The sequence below is a fragment of the Chaetodon trifascialis genome, chromosome 15 (assembly GCF_039877785.1).
Source record: "Chaetodon trifascialis isolate fChaTrf1 chromosome 15, fChaTrf1.hap1, whole genome shotgun sequence".
In the NCBI taxonomy this organism is placed as follows: domain Eukaryota; kingdom Metazoa; phylum Chordata; class Actinopteri; order Chaetodontiformes; family Chaetodontidae; genus Chaetodon; species Chaetodon trifascialis.
This window is the reverse complement of record NC_092070.1, coordinates 10959254-10976161: the sequence shown is the minus strand read 5'-3', so window position 1 is coordinate 10976161 and position 16908 is coordinate 10959254. Positions and strand designations below refer to the sequence as shown.

Here is a 16908-nt window from a genome sequence, read left to right as displayed (position 1 = left end):
TCATGTTGTATTTTGCCTTGCGCCACTGGTTGGTCTGTCTTTTTATACCCCCTTATCTGCTCTGCTGTGCTCCAGTTTTCCGGATTGATTGACTGTATAAAAATCCCAAAAGGCATGAATGGGGGGAGCCAGTTGTTGGCAGAGAGGATTATTCTTGACCAAAAAAAGAAAAAGAAAAAGAAGAATGGAGATGGTGAGGAGGGAGGGAGGGTAAAATTGTTGTGTGAATCATTTGAGATTTAGCCCAACTCTGCCTGTAGTGTCTCTTTGACTGAGCTACTTCCTGAAGGAGCTTTAGCGCAGAGAGAGAGAGAGAGAGAGAGAGAGAGAGAGAGAGAGAGAGAGAGAGAGAGAGAGAGAGAGAGAGAGAGAGAGAGAGATCGACGGACCGACAGTCCGTCTATCTATCCAGCTGCCCCTGCCTCTGCAGAAGCGCGCTGGCATACACATAGACAAAACGCGAAATCACACGCACGCGTGCACATTCAGCACTCTCTCTCTCTCCCTCGCACATACACACATGCACGATAGAGAGAGAGAGAGAGAAAGAGAGAGGGAGACGTTGGGAGCGGGTCCCATGCACGGTCTGCAGGCTGCCGGAGCCTCTGCTGTAGTAGTCAATGTGCGTGTGCGTCTGTGTGTGCGTCCGGCGGCTGCTCACCTGCCTCTTCCTCTCCTCGCCCGGGACAGGAATAACGGGATACCGGGAGCTCTAATCTCATAGAGGCAGGTTTGAGCCCCCACAATGCGCGGGGCCAGCAGAGATTGCAGTGGAGAAACAGCGGTGGGCGCACACAAGATGAAGATTGGATTACAACAACAGTGATTTTATTCGCAGCTGCGCGCTCGTGAAGTGCTGAAAACGGGGGATTTCATTCTTTTTTTTTCTTCCTTTTTTTTTCTTTTTTTGGTTGATTTTGGACACGGTGGGAATAATTCATCGCCAGACATTCTGTGATTCTCTTCTTTGCTCCTGTTGTCTTAGTGAGTGTGATCACCGTCAGAGGCTGCATGGTTTCTCACAGGAGAGAGGGGACTGTTGCAATGTCATCTCACACCAATGTTTTGGAGCTCTGTGGAAGGGAGATGCTGTAAGTACTTTCCCGTGTCTGTTATTTTTCTTCCCTGAATTTGGGTTGTGATGATCGTGCACCGTCTCTGTCTCTGCTCCCTTCTCTCTCTCTCTCTTGGTCACCGGGCGCCGTGCGGCTTTTACCCACAGGCGTCCCTCATCCAAAGTGCGGCACCCACACCACGACCCTAAAACACGACCCACTGGGATTTAAAGATGCGAGGCAGGCGGTGTAAAACGCAATCAAACAAACAAAAAAAAAAATCAAATGCTCTCAGCTCTTACGTCAAGTATCATAATTTCCTCATAATTCATAACACTGGCGCAGTGAGCGGAGCGCAGGCTGCCTCAAAGCGCGTCTTTACACAGCATCTCTCAGCCGGCCAAAATCAGCTAAACACATTTATTCATTTGCCATAAATTTGTGTGCACTGACTGTACAGGTGAAATTCAAAGAAACATGCCCTCCTTTGGTAGTTGGCCACATGCACAGTGAAGCCGGTCAGACCAAAAAGAGTTTAACGCAGCGCACACGCCACGCTAAATTAAAGGCGGGCGTGCTCTCAGGTGATTTTTATACAGAGGTTGGATAACACATTGCGGGGCTGTTGGTCGCGCCACTGCTTGGCACAACTTCCAGCTCCTCTCCATCCCATACCAGGACGAACAGTCAGCGTTACATGGGGCAGATCTCGAAGAGCACGCCGCTGATTTTCTAAGTTATGATGCCATTTTTAGTGCCAGATCCTTGCGTCTGTGCCGCCTCGAGAAACGCGACAGAAAGTGAACATGGTGTTTGCGCAAAAATAAATAAATATATAAAAATCTTTCACGATGTAAGGAGCGTCTCGCCCGGGACTGGAGGACGTTTTGCCAGTAGGGGTCGCACTTGTATTGTGTTGGTTCCATTGAACTTAATGGGGGGATCCAAGTGAATTTACATCTCCTCTCACTCCCCTCACCCTCTCCCCAGTTCTCGGGATTCAGTCACGTTGTTGAAGCGCAGTTCTCCTATCACAGAGAAGCTCTCTCTCTCTCTCTCTCTCTCTCTCTCTCTCTCTCTCTCTCTCTCTCTCTCTCTCTCTCTCTGTTTGTAAAGGCGCCAGCTGCAGCCCATGGAGGGGCAATCCATATTTTTATGACAGCAAAAGGAAATAATGTATTAACCCACGGCTTCAACCCATGTACATTGAGGCCCAATTGTAAATTATAACTGCCATATGGTTTCTCCTGCTTTTACCATTTAGCAAGAGAATGTGTATGTGTGTGTGTGTGTGTGTGTGTGTGTGTTTGCATGTTTAGAAGGATAGATTATTGCCTTTAAGTATTGTTGCATTCATTATGACCAATTAAACAGCAGCAGCAGGCAGAGAGAACGGTGTAGACAGAAATGGTGAGTGTGAGAAGATAAGCGTGAGATTGTGTGTGTGTGTGTGTGTGTGTGTGTGTGTGTGTGTGTGTGTGTGTGTGTGTGTGTGTGTGTGTGTGTGTGTGTGTGTGTGTGTGTGTGTTAGAGAGAGAGATGGGTGGGATTGATTTTCAATACACCTTTATTTGCATGCAGATGAAAACACCATTAACAGAACTCGGCTCTGGAGTGCAGTCAGTCAGAGGATACTTCTTCTACAAAAAGAAATAAATAAATGCAAAGGGTTAAAATCAAGTCGCCCATCAAGCACTGAGCTGATTGCTCCTGCAAAGCAGCACCGCCGTGCTTCAAATTCATCACCACTGTTCATGGCTGACTAAAATCTGAAATCACTTCTGACTCTGGCCTTCAGAGGTGTCTTCAGAGAAACGATTCCTTTTCCTGTTGGGCAAGAGATAGAAACGCTGCAGGAGCAGAGGCCATAAAGCAACACAGACAGATAAGAAGTAACCTGCCAACCTACATGTGACCACACTGAATGAGAGCATACAATATGATTCGTACTTTCTTTTTCTTTAAATACCATTTTCCTTTATACACATCCGCATCGTAAATGTATTTGGACGTCATGCCCATGAATCAAATTGAAATTCAGAAAGAGGGACAAGGGCTGAATGTGAAAAGAAACAAGTGAGGAGACATTGTGAAGCGTAGAGTGTTATCTTCCAACGTAGCAGGCAGGCATAGGTGTGTGTTAGGCATCAGGTGCAGAGAGAGAGAGAGAAAACACTGTTCACACCCATTATATAAGAGAATAGTCATGTCTTTCTTTGTTGCAGTCTCTCTCTCTCTCTCTCTCTCTCTCTCTCTCTCTCTCTCTCTCTCTCTCTCTCTCTCTCTCTCTCTCTCTCTCTCTCTCTCTCTCACACACACACAATGGGTTTGTGGGGAGCTAAAGAGGTATGTGCAGTGGGCAGACAACATGTTGAAGCCTGAGTGGTAACAGACGATTACTTCCACTGGGCTTCTCATGGGTGCTCATGCACACGTCAGGGCACACAGAGCAGATGGCTGGGGCCTGGGAGAGTCTGAATGAGGGGATGGCTGGGAGAAAACGGGTAGAGGAATGAGCTGACAGAGGAGAGGAATGGCAGAAGACATGGGGAACCGTTTTGTGGCTTACTCAAAGTGGCACTCCTTCAAAGTTCGGGGGAAGTCACGATGGAAAAGAATGACATCCCGACCGAATCTTGATGACTTCTTTGGTTAGAACCTCCCTGCCTGATGAATGTTTATGTCTTTCAAATGTCACAATCCTTTGGAAAGCTCCTCAAGAGCCACCAAAGACATCATCCAACTCTTTTGGCAAAATAATCGGAGCTACATCCTCTTTGCTTCAGAACTGTACTTCCCCATAGACTGTCAGTCAGACAGTGTGGGCGTTACAGTGACATCACGCCTGGGAGCGATTTTCTGTTGATGTCCTGTAGTTTCTGTAGGTGGCCCTCTTTTCCTCATCCGTTCAGCCAAGATGTCTATCACTGCTCATGCTAGATATGCATTTCTGTGTAAATAAGTTGCTTGTGCTGGAAATGTAGAACGCATCGCTTCCTGTGTAGCGGAGGATGTTCTCCGATAAGAGGGATGAGATGGGATAGAGGGATGCAGAACCTGAGGAATGAAATTAGAGACAGGGAGAATGATGGCAGAGAAGAAGAGAGAATGTTTTGGGATAGATGAATAAATGAAGAAACAAAGCCGAGTTATTTTAGAATATGTCTCAAACAGACAGCAAAGACACAGTGGAGCAGGGGCAAGAAAAGACTGGTGAACCAAAACCAGAGAGAGGAGGAAGAGGCTCGAGCCCCTTGAATATGCTCAGGGATGGAGAGACAGGCTGTGTCCCTGTGGTTTAGGGGTTAAGTCCATGGATCTCAGCATCCCTGGTTTGAGGCCGGGAACCTTTGTGCATCCCCCTCTCCCTCATTTTCTGTCACTGGAAGGGAAAGGGCACTGAAACAGAGAGAGAGACAGAGAGTTATCGGAGAGGAATGACTGAAACTGCCAATAGGAAGCAGCACCCAAAAGACAGCTAGATAAAGTTCACAGAGGTCAAAAGTCAATCGTCAACTAAACCAACCATACCTGAAATAAAACAAAGACACCACAGAAAATTGTTCCTCTTCTGTACGAGGACGCATTATAGGGAGGTTGGCCAATGATGGTGGGTGATACGGCCTGACTCACCAAGGCTCCCACACCAAACCTAAATAAAAACAACTTCTTTATGGTCGGGAACATGACACTATACAGCGAGGCACTGCACACTGTTGTCTAATATGACATGCACCAGAGTATTAATGTTTACCCTCACAGGAACTAAGAAGCCAAACCTAAAACCTGAACATTGATAAGTAAAAAATACATGTCCACTTTTACTCTTTTGATCATGTTGAACCCTTGTTGGTATTTTCACAGAACATTAGTTGAAAGTTACATAGAAACGTGTCTTTTTCTTCTGTCTGCTCCCGCTGAACTCGGACATAAAGAGAAGCAATGTGGCAGGAAAAAAAGGAGGGATCCAGACAGGAAAGGTGAAGGGATGAAATAAAAAGAAATGATGGAAGATGAAGAGGTGTAGCTGTGAGGCTGAATATTCACAGCGTGCCTTAAGGCCTGAAAAACCTTGGAGAAGAGATTATGAGAGACCATGGAGGAGTATGGAGTCTGTAATGCAAAATATCTTGCTGAAGTCAATGCAGTGGGGGAGGATGGATGAAAGCAGTATGAGAGATGAAGGCAAGGATGGACACATTAGTGAACCAGTGAAAGAGCGATGAATGAAAGTGGAGTCATAGAGGAGCCAATGCGGGATGGCAAACAAAAAACATACAATATTCAGGGTAGGCTCCCACGAACCAGAAAGCATGTAACACATGCGTCCTCTGGGCTGGTGCATAGTAAAACACACACTTATCATCTTTGGTATCAACCATTCAGGGCCCTGACCCTGTAAATAAATCATATCCATAGAGTGTGTTGAGTATGGTAATCTAATTTTAATGCCATTTAGAAAGATAGAAGGAAGAACGAATGTGACGGCAGCGGTAAATGTAATCATATTAATCATCATGTAAAGATAATGCGGCTGAATAATTGATGCACGTGAAAGCTAGTGGTGTGTGGACCAGAACTGTGGGCTTTGTGACGGCGAAGCTGCGTGGGAGTTGTGGTAATGGTATTGCAAGAAAGAGATTTCACCGCCGGTGTGTGTGTGTGTGTGTGTGTGTGTGTGTGTGTGTGTGTGTGTGTGTGTGTGTGTGTGTGTGTGTGTGTGTGTGTGTGTGTGTGTGTGTGTGTGTGTGTGTGTGTGTGTGTGTGTGTGTGCGTTAGTGCAGGTGTGTTCTGAAGGAAAAAGAATGACACCTGCATTGTATTTTGGTTTCTTATTCACAGAGGAAATGATTTTAAACGTGACACGAACATGCACAGAGAGCGTTTATGGTTTGTGCCTGGTGTGAGGTAGGAAATATGAGCGTGTGTGTGTGTGTGTGTGTGTGTGTGAGTGAGTGAACGATAGCCAGTACTATGGATGTGCCTGCCAAACATCATTTACTGTTGTGGTGCCAGGAAACGGTAGCCTTTGTGTGACGACAAACTGCCCCAATCCGATTTGGCCGGGGATGCTCCCTCTCTTTCCCTCTCTCTCTCTTTTCCTTTTATTTTTTGTGTATCTGGGCCTTTTTCCTCAATATACTACTTTTTTTCCCCCTCTCTGCATTGCCTTTACTCCATCTGCTTGTTTTTCTCCTCTCCTGTCCATTTTCTCTCCCTAAAATCCCCCTGTGATGCCGCGCTGAGCTGTTGAGACAGGGAAAGAGAGAGAAAAAACCCCCACTCTTTTGTTCGTCAAATTTCCACACCACCCTTTGGAACTGAAAGATAATCTCATCAACAATGAACTGTCACTATGAATACCATAACATGCCAAATTGGCACCAGTTTGACCCTTTTATAACTCTGCTTTTGCCATGCATCATTACTATAGCTACCTGCAGTGAAATGTGTGCATGTGTTTCCTCCAAATGAAGAGGATTCTGCATGTCCTGAAATGGTCTAGCGGCTCGTCGCGTATAGAAAGAAGCATTCCCCTAAATCCCTGCATGTACAGTATACAGTAAATATGGAGGCATTTATGTAACAGCATTATTCAGCTCCTCTGCTCAAATTTTCCAGACTGTGTGGGCTTCATAACTCTCCCGTAACCCCCAGAAACTGCTGATGAAAAGCATTTTAACAGTTTGATGGTCCAGCTGATGCTGTGATATTAATGGCGAAATGTGGCCCAATATGTAAAATGATAATAGCAGCAGCAGTTTCAGCAGCGGCAGAATGGTCTGGCAATTATGAAGTCAGTCTGTCAGGCAAAAAGTTTGCAGCTTGTATGCTGGTGTGTAGATATGAACATATAAAAGATTGGCAACGTTTGATTAGACTGGTTATACTCCGTCTCTCTGATCACTTAAACTCCATTTCCAATGTTCCAGTGAGAGCTGAGTATCAGTCCTATAGAATTAAGTGATTTCACAAACTGTCAGGGCAAGCCTTCATTTAATCCTACAGCTTTTGGGTGAAGGAGGATGACAACTTGGCACAGACACTAGGAGAGTGTTCAGCCCTCTGTGCAGTGAATGAACTCAGATTTGGGTGATTCATCCTCAGGTCTGCTCTAACAGTGTTCATGCTCAGTCGGGGGGTGGGGGTGGGGGTGGGGGGGGGCAGTCCTCTGCTTGTTTTAAAAACGCAGGATGACACAGTGAGCCCACCATGCATTATTCAGCTCACAGCAGTCTTCCAACAGAGCCTCAGTTTCATTACAGAATCACCAAGTATGACAAATCCTAGTTGAGAGAAAACCATCTAAAAGCACCGTCACATTCACGAATAGACAATGCCGGCGCAGTTTGAGCAACACTGCAAAACATATTTTTTTTTACTCAACTTTCCGAAAAACTACTCTGATTAGGATATTTCTAAAACAACTTCAATGAGAGACTCAGAGGGCCAGTTAAACAGCAGTTGGCTGGTCTAAGTGGCACAGAAAAAAGTTGTAATGCATTGCTTAACGAAGTTGTGGTATATCTGAGAAATAAGGCAAACTTCCACCAAAATGCTCTGCTTCAGCAGCACAAAAAATGGAGACATTGTCAGTGTGCATCTACAGTAGATTCAGGTCTGCATTAAAATACACATTCAGCATTATTTAAAGAAGTTTGAGTTTCTTCACGTGCATCCAGATCTGCACCAATAACTAACACGAATACTTTTCACCAAATTTAGACAAATCTTCTAAACTAAGAGACAAATGGATAACGCTGCAGGACTGAATGCCCCATGTCCTTTGTAGCTATTACATCTGCATGAGTCACTCTCTGGCATTGGTTGCTAATGAGGAGACATTGGTTGGCAACATGTGGATGTCTTGAAGTGTTTTTCACAGTGCTCTTGTGTCATTTCTGTTAATGGGTGGGAACGCTTTGTAAATCGATGCTACATAAGACGAGTGTCTTATAGTCTTGCTGAAATCTGTACTGATTTCAACAGCAGCCTGATAAAAGACAGCTCCAGTAAATCAATCATGCACCAACAGACGCTGCGGCGACGCGAATACGCGCTCCTGTCAGTGAATCCATAAAACGTCAACAGTTCACGTGCACACGTTATGTGGCCATATGGTTCACGCTCTTCTGACTTTGCTCACGCTCTACTGTTCAGCACACCTGCTCATATGTCTCACACACGATGATAAACCAACACACACTCAATGTTTTATGCTCTCTGAACACTGACTGTTATCTCTGCAGGGAGCGGGCCGGTGTTCATAGTGATGTCTGCGTGATGGTGATGTCACTGTGCTGCTCTGCTTCTGGTTGGTGCAGAGTTACAGTTATCACCTTCTTATCACGGTCTCATATTCACATGTTCACACATTCACGTACACATGCACACTGTCAAACACACAAAAATTTGTTTCAACTGAGGAATCCCCCCCTCCAACCCTCCCTCCCCTTTCCGAAAGCCCGCAGTGGCATCCCAAACTATTTATAGCACTCGCTGGTTTACATTAGTCTGTTCTCTTCAGCCTTTATGTAATTTGTCTCTTACTTACCTCAGGGGTACAAAGTGATCTGTGTGTGTCTGACCGCTGTGTCACCACATGAATCGTTTACATAAGAATCTAATAAATACATGCGAAGAAATGCTCAAAGCAGCGCCGGCGTCACGGAGCAGGTGTAACAGACTTTATGAAACACAGTTTTATTGTTTTATTCACTATTCATATTCGCACAGATTCTTGATTGCTGAGAAGAGATTTATATATTTCAGTTCATACCATATAATCCCAGTATTGTTGGGCTTTCAATATAGTTTCTTTTTTTTAGACATTTAATTAAAAAAAAGCAGTATGACAATCACATACACCAGTTGTGAAGTTCTTATAGTTTTATGTAACCCTTTAAAGTTGTATGCAGTTTTATTTACTGTCAGCCTGCTGTTCACTGTCTTACATACTGGCTAGAGTTGTAACTATTAATCGATTAGTGTCAACTACTGAATTAGTTTGATAATTGAATAATTTTTTAAGATAAAGTGTCTGAAATTCTCTGATTCCCACTTCCATAATGTGAACATTTCCTATGTTTTTACTCCTTTGTGACAGTAAACTGAATATCTTTGCGTTATGGACAAAACAAGACCTTTGAGGACATCATCTTGAGCTTTGGGAAACACCGATCAACATTTTTCTTCATTTTCTGACATTTTCTAGACCAAACAACTATTGATTAATCAACAAAATAATCCACAGACTAATAGACAATGAAAATAATCATTAGTTGCAGCCCTAGTATTGGACAATAAAATTTTGCTGTAATGTAGGAGCTGGTTGCCATTGAATGGACTCACGTTAATCTGTGCAATAGCTGAGATATTTCACTAAAAAACACAAATTGGAACCTCATGCAAGAGCAAATGTCGGGGATCTCAGGATTCATCCTCAGGGAACCATGAAAGCCTGCCCAAAATTTCAGCATCATCAATCCATCAAAAAGTTGTTGAACATACATACATACATACATGTCACTCACAGCGTCTCCCTTTTAAACCGTGCGTCATCTTTGCAGGTTGCGCGTTACACTCGTAAACTGTATAAATGTCTGCCTGCCTCTTCTGAGCGACACAGCTTGCTCCTGAGTCATCTGATGGTAGCAGTCGTGATCATAAAGTATATACTTGTTAGTCATCGTCTCTTTCTCTCACCCCTCCACAACTTCCTCTCAAGGCCGTCTCTCCCCCCACAAGGTTTATGTGTTTAATAACGTTACCAGGAAGATGTGGAATAAAAAAGAAGGTTTCAACCTGGATGTGTGGGCTAAAGGAGGTGTGCATTAACAGTTTATCTCCCCTGTCTTTTTCTCTCTGCCATCATCTCTTCACACTTCTCTTTCCCATCTCCTTCTCTCTCTCTGATCTGTCTTCATCTGTTCTGCTGTCCCTCGCCCTCTTTCCATGCAGGGGATGAAGTGGTTTGGCAGTATGTCCCTCAGCAGCAAAAAGAGTAAGAGGAGGAGTAGAAGGAGCAGCGGTTGGAGCAGCGGCACTGGTAGTAATAGCGTGCTGCTGTCGCTGGCTCTCCTGGTGGCGGTGACCCTGATCGCAGACCCCGTGGCAGCTCAAAAGCAGCGGACTGGCGGCGGCTCAGAAAAAGTGCCAGTCCTGAACATTGCGGTGATCCTGGGACGCACGCGCTACATCTCAGACCGGGACATCCGGGCGCTGTGGAGCAAGGAGGACCCCATCGATGTCAACGTGGTCACACTGCTGGTCAACGAGACCGACCCGAAAAGCATCATCACGCACATGTGTGACCTGATGTCCGGGACCAAGATCCACGGCGTGGTGTTTGGGGATGGCACCGACCAGGAGGCCATCGCCCAGATTTTGGATTTTATTTCCTCTCAGACGCTCATACCCATCCTGGGCATCCACGGAGGGTCGTCCATGATCATGGCTGATAAGGTATGGAGCGGTGTGTGGAGGATCATGGGTGGATGAGTGATTGCTGGAAGAATGTTTGTCTACATGTTGTTGATGAGTGGATGGAGTTGTGCTAAGCCAGGCGGGGTATGGAGTAGACTGAATGGCTGAATGGTGCAATTAAAAATGAACTGATGACTGAAAGACTGCGTTTGAGTGGTTTGCCAAAAGTTCTGGCTTTTGCATTTTGCTTAATCAAGAAACTCAAATGCGCACTCACTTAAAAGCTGCCATATATTTGACTGCTGGAGCTGTCTAAAGCCTGTAAAATGGTACTATCATGCTATCAGATTGGAGGGAAGCCTTGCCAGTTAGCTCAAATATCAGTGTAGTTGTTGGCCAGAGAAAGAAAAAGAGAGAGACCAGGCCAGCAATGGTGGGTAGAGATAATGTGGAGGAAGCAAAGGGGGTGTGAGGGTGAGTTAAGTATCTGCGGCTGGAGGAATGGGTGGAAGAAGACAGTATTTTAAAATCAGACAGAGAACAGAAGAGGGAAGAAGAATGGATGGCTAAATGAGGAAAGGGTGAGGAAATATAACAGCAGTGGGTGTTTTAATAGTTTGGCTAACAGCGAGTTGCGTGGTGCCGCGAGCTGTAATCTTGGAAGTCTCCATTCATGGCGCAGGATTCCCTCAGACAAGGCAAGGGTCCTGATTGGCTCTCACATTTGAATAGGCGACGTCCCTCGCCTGCCAATCACTTTGAACTTTGAATAGGAATAGATGAGCAGCACATGATACGGTGGATTCATGAGGCAGTGCTTAGCTCCTGGGATTCATCACAGTCACAATGGGGATAGTCTTATCTGTGTTATTTGCCCAGAAGATCAAAGAAGGCTTCCCAGATGCTACATATAGCATTTAATGTGGCATTGTCAAGTTATTGACAGATACACTATCCCGGTGTAATTATTGTAAACATATGGTATTATCCAATGGGGTTGGTCTTTTTCAAAATTAGTGCCACAGTTTTTTTTTAGCTAGTGTGTGTCTGACTTTTCTGTCACTTTCCTGAAGAGGATAAATGATTTTCCTATAAACCTCTCTTTTTCACAAATCTCTAGCTCCAGTTGCAATGAAAGAATAGTGTCCTTCCTCCTACTGTATTTCATGCTATAAAGCAATCTCTCGCTCAGGCAGTCCAGCAGATTTCTCTCCAAATCCGACCCCGTGGCCCACAATAAAACCTGGAGCGTAGAGGTCGCAGAGGCTGGAGAACCTCTCAGCGATGATCTTGTTTGTTTACAGTAAATATACAAATGCCTTAAAGTTACTGTGGTAATGGTTTATTGATCCTGTAATGCTACACGTGGCACCTTTTAAGGAGAGGAGAGGAGGGGAGGGGAGGGGAGGAGAGGGAAGACGAGGAGGTGAGTGCTGAAATAGAAGAGGTGTAGAGGGAAGCAGAGAAATGAAGGGGTGAGGGATAATCCCTCATCTTGACCAGAGGCGAGGCTGAGTGGAGGGGAATTACAAAATGTCCTGATTGGCACCTGCCACAAACCACCTATTTCAGCAGAGCACACACACACACACACACACACACACACACACACACACACACACACACACACACACACACACACACACACACACACACACACGCACACACACGCACACACCTCATGTCCCCTGTCAGTGAGTGTCATTGAAACAGCGGCGATTCAGCTCCTTGACAGCGCGAGTGTTTCCTCTGCAGGAGCAGATGAGGAGAAAATAATCCACTTTAAAGTGCTCGACCCACCACTTTGTCTTCTCTTTGTTTTCCTTCTCGCTTTTCCGTTCTTTCCTCCCAACGTATCTGTCTATCTGCATTATCTTCTGAGCCACATGCTCTCCTCACTCCTCACGCTATGTGAAATCGTGTACCTTTCACCACACTGGAGCTCTTACAGAGCGTGTATGCCTCCAGGTTAAGGTATAATGTATGTTGTTAATGCTTCTTCATCTTCCTTTTTTCGGCCTCCTATGGCTTACACATGTTTTGAGCCTCCGAGCAATGGGTGAAGTTTATAGTCATTGTTAGTATGATGTTTTGTGGAATATTTTGGAGATGCAGTGTTTTCAGCACCCGAATTGCCAGAATAAACGTTGGCAGTTTTCAATTTCATGCTGCGACAATGCTGTGGTCAAGGTCTGGTTTGGTTTTATATCTGCTTGGGTTAGGAAAAGACCACGGTTTGGCCTAAAATCATCAGTTGGCTTGCTGAGCCATCATGCCACCACCATCGCCTGAAGAGAAACATACACATACTGGCATTCTGAGCTACGTCACTGTGATACCTGCTGCGGAAAAGCTGATATGTATGAAACATGCTAATTAAAAGTATGGTGTGCAGAAACGTTCAATGCCAACATTTTATTCTGGCCACTGGACAGAACAGTTACTGTACTGTGTATCAGAGGGCACTGTAGAGGCTGATCATGGTTGGTTTTACCAGATTTTTGAATATCTCAAAGGAAATCAAAGCTGGAGGTTTGGTCACGGCCAAAGATGTACGAGTGAATGTAGAAGTCAAAACAATCCAAATGTTAAAAAAGAGATTTAATTTAGCAGCCGACATCTGCAGCGCCCCAGCTAAATGCTGAAATATATGAGGATTATTAACGTGTTAGGAAACAATTACTCACCTGCAATGCATCGAAGCTTTTATTAGGACTACAGCTGATTACTTTCCTTACAAATTAATCATTCAATTATGTCTTCAATTAAACATTTATGCTATAACCTGTCAAAAATTGTAAATAAAAATGCTGACCATAGTTTCCCAAAGACCGAGCTGACATCTTCAAGTCCCTCTTGCTTGCCCAATCAACAAAAGAGCAGTAAATTTTCACATTTGAGAAGGTAGATTTGTTTGATAAATGATTTAATCTATGATCAAAATTTCTCTAGATCCATTATTAATAATCAAGTTATTAACTTGTCTTTCACCACCATATAGTTCTTGTTTTATCCCTGTTTGGCTAAATGTTTTTTGGAGACAAAGCTGAGCTGAATACACCGCCTCACTCACAATCTGCCTGTGCATATTAATACATGTTAGGCTGCATAATTTTCTACAAGATTAGAGGTCCTGGCATCACTTGTATACTCCGAATCTGCAGGATAATGGCTGTGATGATGTCAACTGTGTGATATCCACCTTCACCCCCCCACCACACACACAATAAGAGCTAAATCTGTTTAATGAGTGCTGCAGTGTGTTGCCATCCCAAACAGGGATTAGGATTCTTCAAGTGTCCTCTGCTGTATCCTCTCCTTGAATGGTTTACACAGTCTTTTACCCTCCTTTCAAAGTTTATATAACTCCTCACCCCTCTGTAGGTTAAGGTTTATGCAGTTACCCTCTGAAATGTGTGTAGCAGAGTCTTCCTGCTGCCTTGTTCCCTGCAGATTTTTGTTAATCCTCATGTGAAATATGAGGAGAAGCTCGCCTCCAATGATTACGCCTTGTAAGACCCTCGGTGTGTTTGTCTATTCACGATTACGCCTTCGCACTTGTGTGTGCCTAGACGTGTGTGAAATTTCCCTGCGCATATATGCTTTAATGCCTTGGCGTGCACCGAGTATATACTATTACTTTGTGTGCGTGGTTCCTTTGCCCGTCACTTGGAGGCTAAATCTCTTGGTGCTGATGACTTCCAGTCAAAGCCGTTTCATGTCAACCCCTAGAGAATACCATCTGAGAGCTCCCCCATTTTAAAAAAACAAAAACAAAAACAATGCTATTTACGCCTCGTCTCCTCTCTGTCCCTTCTTTCCCGGCTTTTATTCCCTCCTTGTGTTGTCCCTCTGCCCATCTCTCCGTCCTTCTCCCTCATCTGGCATTCTTGCTTGTTAATGAGATAAATGTTGCAGTATCTCCCTGTGTCCGTCCCTTCCATACATCTCTCAGCCTTTGTTGAATAATGCATCACTTTCCTGTATTGAAAAGAATACATTATTGATTAAGGGAAGAAATGTCTTCCCTGGTTGCATTCTCAGCAGCTTGAAGGTGCCACCCTGGCAGCTCTGTTAACCTGAGTGTGTTTAACCCCCCCCCAGTTTATAATATTTTTATTTCATTGCTGACTTTTCTTCCCTTCACGCCTTTTTTTTTTTTTTTTGGGTGCTTCTGTTGCTTTTGTTCTGTCCTTTCTGTCTTGCATCAACTTCTCATCCTCTTACCCGCTGTAATTGTGTGGGTGGATGTCTGGCCCGGCTTGTTGATTGGCTTCGTGTCATTCACACGTTAAATGGTTATCGACTTGCTCAAAGGTCAATAATGGCATCTGGATCATGTCGGTCAGAAACATGGTTCTCTCTCTGTATTTCTTAAGTCTTAGTTAGAGTCTGCTCGGAGTCAGAGCTGCCTATTGACACGTCCAGTCTGATTTGTCTGATGTCCTCTGCTCCTGCAGCAGCTGTTTTCTTTTTCTCTTTATTTTTTGGAGCACGTCTCGTGAATTTAATCACGGCCTGTGTGCACCAGATGTGTTAACAGCAGCCTTGGGAGATGTCCCTCTCTGTTGTGCTTCTTGAAGAGAAAACTAACTCTTTGGAAAGTAACACAAAAAGTGTTCAAAGAGTCGGAAAATATTGTGATGCTCTTTAATGTTTCTCTGCAGTGTAACACTGCAGGTGTGTGTGTGAGTGTGTGTGTTGTGTACAGGTACAACATGGAGATGCACACACGGTACTTCTCCTTCAGTGTTCATGCCTTGAGCGTCTTAAACAAATAACAAATGACACTTCATTTCCATGGGTTAATTAATAATTTATTCAGTGATTCAAACAAATTAATGAATATTAACGAACAAATAATGACTTGTACATGTCTGACGCTTAGTGAGGCACAGGCATGAGACTCCCAGATTAGCCCCCCCCAAAAAAAAACCACAAAAAAAACCAAAGAGATTTTTCTGTTCTGTCTGACTTCTCAGTGGTCTCTAATTGGGAATAAGTGTCACTTAAAGACAAAGTACAGGCAGTAAAATAATCTTGCTGCCAACTAGTGATGACTCATAATAAATACATTATATTCATGAAGTGCTGTTAAAGATACTAAAAAGATGCTTCACATGTCAAGTAGATAAGGGATTAGGGGCTCTATGAATCAGTGAAGAATGTGTACACCCATTAGTCCAGTGCAGCGTCAGAGCAGGGTGTGGTTGATTACCTGGCCGCACCCGGCTGCTGTGACAGCTTCAATAGTTTCAACTCATGGAGGTCAGTGCAGAAATGCTTTTCCTCAGTGCAAGAGTCAATGCAGAGCCACTCTCAATATTCCAGTACAATATAATATAAGGCATTTTTAGCCTTTTATATTAAATTTGCTTTAAAATTCAGCCTGACTTTATGCACGTGTTAGCTGGTTTCTCGTTTTGTATTGTTTTGCCCAACCAAAGTCAATACCCGCCTTCTCCTGTCCACATGACATTGAGCCCCCCGTGGCTCCCAGTGGTTAGACCAGTGCCCACCATCAATGTGTGAATGAGAGGCACTAAAGGGCTTTTGATAAAAATGTGGCTTCAGTTGACGTGGAAGACGGCGGAGTGATTGCTATCACATAAGTTGAATGCTGATGGAAGAGTTATTTGTGAACAGTAAGTCCATATGTCAATATGTACATAGATGATAAACAGGAATAGCTCGCATCAGCCGCTGTCACTCAGTGTTTCCATTTAACTAAATAAACAATGACGCACAAACTCAGCATGGCCGTGCTGCCAGTGTTTTTATGTAATTTATTGATCCTTAGTGGTGAGACCCGTCGATAGATCCCAGGATAACGAACAGTGTTTTCTGATCACGATAATCTCTCTCTGTCTGTGTACCTGTGTCATGGCCGCTGGTGGCTGGAGGCTTGTGTCTGAAAAAGTTTTTCATACCAACTAACCACACAGACATAACTGCCAGCATTAATGTGGCAGATCCAAACATTTGTGTGTGCGTGTGTTTGTGGTGTTATTGTGATCAAAGGACATTATTCATCCATCCCTGTTGTTGTCTCCCCTCAGGCGGTATAATTACACACACACACACACACACACACACGCACACATACGCACACATACACACACGCAAGCACTCTGATGTTGCTGCCTGCTCGTGTCAAATAGCAAATCAGAGCGGAAGGGAGGGACAGAGCGAGAGACTGAGAGAGTGGATGGAAATAACATTTTATGACATCATTTATGACTTTGTCCAATTACCGCGTGGAGACGTTTGTTTTGTTTGGCTTAAATCACACTGTCATTTAACTAGAGCATCTTCAGCCTGCTTAACTGAAGGGCCTGCCGCGATGTCACACACCTCATAAAGCTGCATGCATTTTGGTACTGTATGTGTGTGTGTTTCTCTGTGCGCATGCACTTTATCAATATGT

At 44.3% G+C, this 16908-nt stretch overlaps 1 protein-coding gene across 1 annotated transcript in view; it reads left to right on the top strand.

The window, feature by feature from the left end:
* Nucleotides 1-372: 372 nt before the first annotated feature.
* The window catches only part of grin2aa (glutamate receptor, ionotropic, N-methyl D-aspartate 2A, a), a 136833-nt gene continuing 120297 nt past the window's right edge, over nt 373-16908 (top strand). Inside the window, exons 1-2 of the mRNA XM_070980461.1 lie at nt 373-1091; nt 10017-10520. Of these exons, the coding sequence (XP_070836562.1) occupies nt 10020-10520 (501 nt within the window). The 5' untranslated portion in view covers nt 373-1091; nt 10017-10019. The remainder of the gene's footprint in view (nt 1092-10016; nt 10521-16908) is intronic.